Source organism: Panicum virgatum, chromosome 6K (genome assembly GCF_016808335.1).
Source record: "Panicum virgatum strain AP13 chromosome 6K, P.virgatum_v5, whole genome shotgun sequence".
NCBI classification, from domain to species: Eukaryota; Viridiplantae; Streptophyta; class Magnoliopsida; order Poales; family Poaceae; genus Panicum; species Panicum virgatum.
In genome coordinates, this window is record NC_053141.1 from 16,834,501 (window position 1) to 16,844,801 (window position 10,301).

Sequence of the window (10,301 nt, forward strand, 5' to 3'; positions counted from 1 at the left end):
GCATTATACAATTTTAGATCATTGCTGAAGAAAAGGCGCCCAAAGACAAAAAAAAAGATTATATCATCGATTCAAACACCATACTCCTTCCTAGTCAGCAAGAGAAACGGTTTCAGAAGTGACTCCATACTTGAGAAACCAGATCCTAACCGTTTTAGGATTAACTACTATCAGATTTTTTTTTGAGATAGATTAACTAATATCAGATGGGCAGACTGGGCCCACTGTGAACTTTGAGTTGCTGGGCTGTTTTGCTGGATGAGGTGAGGTACCCATAAATTTTACCAGCTTTGGGCCCGTTCGGCTGGGTTGCTTGCCCAGAAGCGAGCAATGGCGCGAAAAGGCGTGTAACCTAGCAGTTGGCTATAAAAGCCTCGGTAGCACTTGAGGTTCTGGGTTCAACTCCCCATGAGAAGAAATATTCTGAAATTTAACAACATTGTGCATTAAATGATAGGCGACGTTTCCGTCGACGAAGCGCCTGTGGTGACTTCGTCAATCTCGAGAATTTGCCGACTCAGTCTTCAAAGATGCTTATAGGGATATGGTTTGCGTACGTGTGTTCATAGTAGTGTGAGTGTGCGTGCATTGTGAGTGTCTGAGTTGTACTGTGTAATCTCAAAAAAAAGAAAAAAAAAGCGAGCAATGGCGAGCACCATGATGCAACTGTTCTACTCAAGTTATACGCAATGCAAGGAACTTAGATCGCGTGAGTGTCACACTTCCATGTGGGGGCACGATAAGCAATTTATGATAGTTTATGACAAAATCTGGATCACCAAAAGCGAACATCCAACTTAATATCCCCATGGGTTGTTCAAAAGCAACAAATTGAAGTATGACCAAAACAAAAAAAAAATCCTTACCAGCAAGAAAAATGAATTTGGATAAAGACGGTCCCAAGAAAAAGTAATATGGCTCTGTATAGTGATTTTCGCACATGGACCATATTGGGTAAAATTAGTTCAAAAAGTTGCTTTCATTAGCAATAAACAAGTTTGATTCCCAATAAATTAGTTCAAAAGTAGCTTTCTTTCACAAAAAAAAAAGCAAAAAGAGAACCTACCAATAGCATGCAGTAGCAATAGGGTGCAACTTAAATCTCAAGCCACAGAATGACAGAAACCGCTTCTGTGTTTGTCGGATCAAGAAACGGATGGCTGAGGATCTTCAGTTAATAGAGGCAGCCATGCCAGTCCTTGGATCCCTATCCTGGAGAGCACAAAATTGCAACCGGTTGCAGCTCACCCATGACCCATGTGAAATAGCTTCGCAGTGCACATGCCAGCTGAGGCATTCTATAACATACTCCCGAACGTGTTCTTGAATTTGCATTTAAGAAGCACTTCCAATTTCTAACTAGGAGTTAAACATTTTCCAAGGCTGACATACAGGAAGTGACAATGGACGATATTATCCTTCTCTGCAAATCTTTGTAGTCCAATGCTAGCTTCACATCCCAACTGGCACTCTCCCTGCAGGAAATCAGATGGACTGGTAAGTGATGCTGGTGTATGGCACCAACACAAAAATGGGTTTGGGTGTAGCACCAGTCGGAGTCATCTGGCTCGGGCAATTCTTCAAGCATGGGGTTAAATATGGACAGCAGTGTTTCCAGCACCACCCTGTCATTTTCCTTGATCTGAAAGTACAATGAAAAGGTAGGGTTTACATGAATATCAATCACATGACCTGCATCACACATCAATCATGAAAACATAATGTCCTTACATCAGTCTCTGCAGTGGATTCATTACGATCACAACCTAGAGCAGTACGGAGATGGGACAGCAAGGGCTGAGGCAGGCCATATGTGGGAAATCCTCCAGATCTGGACAACCATGTCCCACGAACCATATGAGTGGTTTGGCTTGTACTTACAGACTGAGATGCACCATCCTCCTCATCAGCAGAAGTATCAAGATCTGCATGTAATCATGCATCTGTAATATGATTTTGTCTATACTTTTACTTGTATGCATAGACAAAGTTCATGGAAACTATGGTGGTTGCGCAGAAATCAAGATCGCCAGACTAAAGCATTGTGGCAAATAAATTAGTCATTTTTGAGATCTACGCCAACCAACATTTCATTGGCAAAAAGATAGAGCAATAGTAACCTCTCCACTTAATTCATGCAGCTAGGAATATAACTGCGGTAATAAATTACCTAAAGGTATAACATCATAAGGATTATCTCCTCCTGGTAGGAAACCATAGAATGTAACAAGATGTGACCCTGGATGTTTCCCATAACTGAGAAAACATTGCTCCCCTGCATCACAAGGTCTAGACAATGGAAACTTCAAACATTTTGTAGCTTCATCTACTCGGCCATAGTTCAGAATATGAGGGGACACCTTGAAAAAACATAAAAAGAGAACATGAGAAACAAATTGGAAGACTAATGAAATAAAACTTCCAGGGACAGAACTACCAACCGAGTGATTCAAAAGTCCAGCAACAGGAACCAAGCAAGTCAATAATTTCCCACTACTTAGAACAACCATCATACTGTTGGAATACCACAATTCACATGCCCACAGAAAATTATCCCATGTGCATATGTCCTTTCTGAACATCTCAGGAAAATTTTTGCATAATAAGGGAAATAAGTCATCATACTGCTGGCGCAAGTGCTGCAATAAAGAACCAATTACTGCTTTGTACCAATTGGGTAGTGATTTTCGAATTAAAAGCACAATATCACAAACTACAATGGTGTTACCTGCTTAGATTGCATTATCTCATAAAAAAGAAGGGTTCCTTCTAATGCAGCAAGTGCATCAATTCCAAAACTCAAGCCTGAAAGTGAATTTGGTGAAATGATTATTTGAAGTAGATTATGGATTTTGCTTTACAAATATGATAAATTACTTGTACAGTTGTACCTGTATTAAAATTTGCCGGCAGTGTCTCAAAGTATGCTTTAAACTTTGAAGATAGATTATAACGCTCTCTCATGCTCCACAACAATAACATAGTCTCAGAAGTGATATTATTGAAATCTTTTAATGCAAGAAACTGCAAACGGAATAGGAAAAATTTTTTTTTCAATCAAATCAGAAACTCTAATTTTGGATAATACATAAAAAGTATTGAAGTATTTGGGTGCTTATAAGGTGTGGAATTAGACTACCAACAAAGAACATACCACTTCAGACTGACAAAGAAGTTCCTCTGATATGATAAGGGACTCTGGAATTTCAAGAGCAGTATCCCCCACACATATATTTTCAGAAGCTACCATTCCTCTCCCAGCTCCTTGAAAAACTAAATTTCTGGAATCAGATAAACATTACATATATGATGATACAAAGAAATAACCATGAAGACAGCAGTGGATGGATAATTCTAGTGAAATTAAGATGGACCAAAAAGTTAGTTCAATAGCTGAAGGTCCTAGTACACAGTAAAGTGGTAAACAAACTTCTCTCCAGTTCTTTCAGTAACATCTATTGATCCACCACTGTCAATGGAAAGGCCCAGACATGTACATGGCCCAGGGGCCTCTGTATAATATTTGTTACCACCAAGGGTGGACAAGAATATTAGCCTCTCCACCCCTCATACCATATACAATTATAAAGACCCCAAAGGGTCACAACGAGGGGACTTTTGGTCTCTCCCCATTCTACTCTCATTTTTCTCTCCTGTCTGGGAAAATTACCTCCCAGAAGCCACCACCCACTAGTTCCACTAACTCAAGTATCTTCTGGTTAAATACATGAACATAAACATTATTAGCACATCTGCTACAATAGTATGAACATAAAAAATCATAGACATTGTTGATTTGCCAACACAATTAAGAGCGGAAAGTTGAAAACATTAATAAACACGAAAGGGGTTTTTTTTTATATATATATACATGCTCCCACAAAGAATGTAGGAAGGCTCTCAATTTTTAATGGGTAGCATTGTACATATGCACAAAGCACCCATGATTTATAGCAAGTTGTATGGAAACTTACAAGCTATCCGCAATTTAGATTTAACACCATGATGTTCCCCCCATTTCAGAAGAGAATCTTCAGCATCATGGTTCTGTGTTTGAGAAACCATCTGAGCATCATCTGACTTTCCAACAGATCTAAGTCTCTCAACTATCTCATTCTGCAGCATCTGCAATACTTCCTTGGCACCAGCATTGGAAGTTACAAGCAATTTGTTCATGATTTTGAACAAAATATTTAGGGATTCAAGTTCATTCCTTGCAGAAAATGGACCAACGTCATCATCTCCAGCAAAATAAAGCTCTAGCTGCAGAAATTTGATGCAAAAAAATCGTTAGAACTTGGAGCTTAATAAACTAAAGATCCTTTTTCATCGTGTCAGCAAATAAATAATGAGTGACACAGCATGGAATACCTCATCCATATGGACTATCCTAGCAGCTTGAATCATCTGATCCAGTAATTTGAGGGTATAAGCAGCAGAACATGAAATCGGAACATGAAATGAACAGGATAGGTTCCTGCTTTCCATTACTCTCTGCATTTAGGAGAAAAGAAACAAACATACTGAAAATATTTCCCAAGAAGATTCTCAAACATATGAGACTTGCAAGTTTTATGTGTAGAAAGGGAACGCACACATTGGTTTATTCCAGCTCAACATTTGTCATGAAACTTTCAAAGTATAATACAAGATAAAATAAATGCATACGGTAAACATATTAGCCAATTCAATTATTTGCACTAACTCAATATCTCCTTGATGATATCACTCAGAAACTAATATTACACTGGGCTTTCACTACAAAGATGATAGACAAAAGAACCAAAATCACTAACATTTCAGCAAAATCACCACATAAAAAAAAAGATAGCTCCCATTCCTCAACTCTAGGACACAACATGACTAAATGCTTCTTACATCTGCTCAGATCCTCAAACAAATTAGGGAATCAGTAAAGATCAACACTAACTATATCACTCATCCATCAAATATCTTGAGCTGGTTTCACTCCTGCAAAATAGAACCCAGCAATTCTACGAGATTGCCCAGCAAGTAAATTCCAGTCCGACTCCCATAAAAAGATAGCTCTTTTTTTACTGTTTCCTGGAAAAAAGCTAGATCAGTTTTATCTTCCAGTTCCTCAACTTGAATTAGCCGCGCCTTGACCAAGGTTCACATAAGCAAAAGACAAGTACAGTACAATCGACAGACTTCTCATATAGTCATATGGGTTGATTCGAACTAAAGAGCAGAGCTTCGTTCTTACGCTCGCGCCGTACCTTCTTGTCTTGGCGAAGGGGATCCTCCTCCGAGAGAGGGGGCAGGTGAACCGCGACCGTCTCACCTCCCGCTCCCAGCTTCTCCGTCTCCACCGCCGCCGCCGCCATGGTTGCCGTCGTCGGCGCCGCCGCTTCGCACCAGACAGCAGGTCAGCAGCGAAGCCTTTGGGTTTTGGGCGAACTGGGTTTGGTGACAACAACGAACAAGCCCGTGGGCCTGATAAGGTTAGTACTCCCAAAATGGAGAAGTCCATGGGCCTTTCGTGCGAATTGGCAGCCAGCGACCCGGCGTTGAAATTGGGCATCCGGGAGTTTCGCTCCAAACCAGAGACAACTTGCTTTGCTGCATTTCTTGGGCCGCCGCGTCCGACGCGGGAACTTTGCCACGCTCCTCTCCTGGCCTTCTTTTTTTCATTTTTATATTAAAAAAAAACAAAATTTCAAAAATATATGTCGAATAGGGAAATTTTCAAAAATGGTTGCCTGTCGGGTGCCTGTCGACCATCCAGTTTTTTACAAGCCTATGCTCACCATATGCAATACTCTGGACAAAGATGATATGCATCCAAAAGATGGATCTTGAGATTTAAATAAAAGTGCATTAAACTGGTATTTAAAATAGAGCAATATACATTGATCAAATGAAAAACTTTATGTAACAAAAGTTGTAGATATTATTTCATAGAATCCAGAACAGTTGAGTTTGTATTTTTTTTAATTTTTTTATAATTTTATATTAATTTTACAAGTTCACTGTTTAATGCGCCCTGAGCCAGTACCTAAATGTAAATTTTTTTTACATTTAGGTTCTGTCGCCAACTGGATGGGCGACAGGCACCCTGTCGCCCATTAGGGGAGCGATAGACACCCATTTTTGAAAATTTTCCTATTCGACATATATTTTTAAAATTTTATTTTTTTAAATATAAAAATGAAAAAAACGCCCTCTCCTGGGGCGTCCCTGCGTCTGGCTCAGGAGGCAGAAATCCCCGTGGAGACGAGGCCTGGTTGGTTGAGGTCCAATACGTGCCCGACCAAAACTATTGTCATGATGAAATTTTGGCGCTCGTTTGGTTTAAATCCAAAATAAATTGACAGGCCAAACTCTTTGACCATTGTCAGTGTTCCGGCGTCGTGAGCACTCTTCTTCCCCTCACTTGTATGCTATCCTACCCATTCAATCTCAGCTACTGCTAGCCCACCATATTGGCAATTGATTTAGCAATCAGTGGCCAAAATATATTGGCTAACACATTTTGGCGCCAAACTAAATGTTGACCAAAAATTCTTGTTCGAATTTTGGAAAAAAAAAATTGGTATGCCAATATTTTGGCTTGCTCTTATTTTAGCAAGGTAAAATTTGGAGCTGAACCAAGCAGGCTCACAGACCCCTGCGAGCGCCGCCCCGTTACTAACAGGTACGGGGGAGTTTTTGCCCCGCGGGGAGACCGGGTCGGGGCCCCGAAATGAAGTGGGATGGGGCAGGCCGGATTTTAACCTGTGGTGATCCAAAAATTTTAAAAAATAGGAATGGTCTATTATTAGCCGGTCCAATATGGCCCAATAACATAGCTCTTCTATGAAACCCTAATCATTCCTCTCTCTCTGTCTTTCCCTCACCTCTCCCCATCCGCCGCCGCTGCCCACTGCATTGCGACTTGCCTGCTCGACCCATTGGCCCTTGTGACATGCGACACCGGCGCGCCAGCCGTGGCCTGACCTTGCCCGCCCCTCCGACACACGACACCAGCGAGCCGCCTGTTTTCCGACCCCGGCCACCTCCACTTTGTTCGCCACCAAGCTTGGCGCCTGAGTGTCCTCACCGCCGCCTCCTCCTCCTCCTTGGCTTCCATCCCCGCGGGGCCCCAATGGGGATTGGGGATCTGCGGGGAACAGGGTCGGGGATCATTTTTGCCCTGATAAGACTGTGGCATAACCAGATTGAATTATACCAGTTCGAGTGCACTAAACACCTAAACGCACCTCAACCAGTATAATCATTGGCCCTTCTGGTAGAATCCCAATATAGCCACATGATATCGGATCGTAACACAAGTATACATCCCGCATGAAGGCGAGTCAGAGATACAACAATTCCACAATAATGTATATCACATAGATAAGGAGTATAATTTACATCAGAGTTTTAAAGCTAGCAAGCCGAAGCTCTAGCTTTTACAAATTTTATTCCAAAGGAAACTACAAAAGTTTCATAGAAGTAGAGTATAAGAAAAAGGTTCTGCAGCGGAAAAGTAAAACACGACTATAAACAACCATAGTAGGGTAGATGTCATGGTAAGCCCGATCATGACATCATTCAGTCGAGTCATTGCTGGTTGACGATGGTTCCCATTCCATAGACCAGCCATAAGGTAAAACACTAGACCAAGTCATTCTAGTGTTTTGGTCCTCACAAGTCATTCCTGAAAACAAAGCCACAGGCAAGACTGAGTATACTAATACTCAGCAAGACTGACCCGTCTAAGGGTATATAACAGCCCTTTAACTAGACATGCAAAGCTTGTGAAGGCTCCAGGGTTTCTTTTGCTGAAAAGCAACAAAGAGTAGATCCTTACTTTCAAATTTTAGCTTTCAGATTCTAGTTTGATTAACCATTCTAGGTAAGCACCTATCTATACAAACATGGTAGAGGAATTAATTTGCATCCAACAAGATTTATCATAAGTATTTCACTTCTTACTCTATGTGGCAAAGGGATCAAGCAGTCTCAATATCTGCGAGAAACTGACGATTCTGAATCGGATTTCCAACCTTGCAAGGGTAAACCTAACACACATGCTTGGAGCACCGACGAGTCACTCCCAAGCAACCGTTTGCTTCTCATTCTGGGTCATGGATCAGGGCCACTCTCCCCGACTATAGCGAGCCCGACCCTCTCTGCAGCCGTAGTTGTTGCAACATATAAAATATAACTTCCTATCTCTAAAAGAGAGTGGGAGGTATGTCCATTTGCCGGGCCGATCAGTTACTAGGCTTGCCGTGTACCATATTTATGGCATGTGGCTAGTACTTTCGAACGCTAAACCACCGCTATCACACACTGCGGTCTTATCAAGTTCATCAACACAGACATACTTCAACAAATCCGCCCATGATCCTTATAGTGATTGCAAGAAAGAAAACAATCAACTTCCATAAAGCTCGCGAGTGACAGGAAATCACTCGACTTTTACCGGTCCTATTAGCATAGCATTTATTCGGACTCAGTTCTAGTGTTCAATCAATAGGAACCTAGAATTATGCATTTAAGGTTTTCATTCAGCTCTAATAACTTAAATGCGCAAGTAAATAAAAACAAAAGTTGCATAATTTAAAATAGAAGAATTATGCACCGGGGCTTGCCTGTATCTGTGTCTATAGAGTTAGTAAGTTGAGGTTCTTCCGAATTGGAGTTTGGGGCTTCAGTTAATTTCACAGTATTAATTTGAGCTTCGGAAATATCCCCTTCTATTTCCTGGACAAGCTCGTATGTTCCGTCGGCTAACGATGTTGTTTCTATATGCAATGCAATAAGTGGAAATTAGTGAAGTGCTTGAGTATAGCTTTCCTTCACTTAAGAGTTGGAAAAATTGACCAATTAAACAATCCACAAAAAGGTTTTAATTAAATTTGTAAAGACATACACAAGATACAAAGAAAATTTTTAAAAGCATGAGCTAAAGTTTGGTAAAGAGTTTTGAAAAATTTTATAAAGTTGGTCATGTGTTATAGAACACTTGATTCAAAGCTCACTTAAAGTAGAGCTCTAATACCCAAGATATAAATAAAAAGAGCTATTATCTAATCCTATTTTTAGAATTTGTTATACAAGAAAAATTTTCAAACTCATCACACCATATGATAGAGCTAATTAAAAGGAACACAACAAAATTAAATTCACATTTTTCTAATTTTTCAACATTTTTCTAGGAATTATCAAAGTTCACTAGAAAAGAAAAAGGAAAAGGTTTCAACTTTTACAGAAAGGACCTCGGAAAGATTTAAAACGAAGCAATTGGGTCCCTGGGTCGGGTCAGAGGGGAGGAGGGGGTTGACCGGCTGATTCTGGCGACGGTGATCGCCGGCGGCGAGGTCTAGGGGTCTAGAGACGTTCAGCGGGTCGAGGCGCACCTCTGGGTGTACTTGGGTGCCAGAAACGGTGACCGGAGTAGTGTCGTCGGCGGCGAACAGATCGTGGCGGCGGAGGTCGATGGCGGCGAAGGTGTTCCGGTGAGGGATTGGCGACGGGAAGTGGGGGTTCAGCTTCACGGAGTTACTGCGAAGCTCGCACGAGGCTTGTGGTCGTCGGGGAAAGGCTACAACAGCGGGTCCACGGTGAGCTGTTCTCGCCGGAGATGGAGGTGGGGTGCGGCGGGGTTTTTGGCCGGCGATGGGGTTCGTCTTGCCCTTTTATAGGCCAAAGGTGGGGGATATAAGCATGGACGGAGGGTTCTGGGAAGGATAGGCTCACCGAGGAGGCGAATTTGGCGATGGCGAGGCTTCTCCACGGCGGACCGGCGAGGTGGCGTGGATGGGCGGCATGGCGCATGCGGGGAGCGCCAGCATGGGCGGCGCTAGAGGCGGCGGAGGTTTATGCGCGACGCGTGGAGGTGGGGTGGTCGTGCTCCGAGGCGGCGCGACAGTTCTGGGGACGAAAACAGCGGCGGGGAGCTTGCCGGTGTAGAGAACCAGGGGCGGTGATTGGCGGTGTGGCATGGCGAGTTCGCGTGGGCCAGAAAAGGGAAGGGGTGGGGCCAGGGAGCTGCTAGGGAGGCCAAGTAGTAGGCTAGAGGCGGCGGGGCGAAACCGCGGCGGCGGAAATCCATGGAGGCGGCGGCCTGCCAGAACTCCAGTGGAGTTGGAGGTAGAAGACGACTGCCAGGAACGGTTTGCAAAAATAGAAAAGTTTAGTGGCTCCACTGTAAAACAAAATTTCCCAGTATTCTAGGGCTCAAATGAAAAAGTGCCCAAAATGAAAGTTGTTCAGTGTTTCAAGCTCTACAACTTTTATGTTGTGAAAATTTTTACTAGATCAAAGAATTTTGAAATATTTTGAAAGGT

The 10,301-nt window shown here is 42.4% G+C and overlaps 1 protein-coding gene across 1 annotated transcript; it reads right to left on the minus strand.

The window, feature by feature from the left end:
* Nucleotides 1-960: 960 nt before the first annotated feature.
* LOC120711917 lies at nt 961-5,438 on the minus strand. Its single transcript, XM_039997594.1, has 11 exons — nt 5,241-5,438; nt 4,372-4,494; nt 3,975-4,263; nt 3,155-3,273; nt 2,892-3,024; nt 2,729-2,805; nt 2,442-2,639; nt 2,171-2,360; nt 1,732-1,925; nt 1,551-1,642; nt 961-1,475 (listed from the first exon to the last, which is right to left on the minus strand). The coding sequence occupies exons 1-11, from the start codon at nt 5,346-5,348 to the stop codon at nt 1,367-1,369; spliced, it is 1,632 nt and encodes a 543-aa protein (XP_039853528.1). The 5' UTR covers nt 5,349-5,438; the 3' UTR covers nt 961-1,366.
* Nucleotides 5,439-10,301: the final 4,863 nt, after the last annotated feature.

Bases quoted from the DNA above. Each gene is read 5' to 3' on its own strand.
- LOC120711917 (XM_039997594.1), bottom strand. From the start codon at position 5,348: ATGGCGGCGGCGGCGGTGGAGACGGAGAAGCTGGGAGCGGGAGGTGAG. The intron at 2,640-2,728 runs GTAACACCATTG...TCTTTATTGCAG, and splicing joins AGATAATGCAATCTAAGCAG to CACTTGCGCCAGCAGTATGA. The intron at 1,926-2,170 runs GTAATTTATTAC...GATTACATGCAG, and splicing joins TTATGATGTTATACCTTTAG to ATCTTGATACTTCTGCTGAT.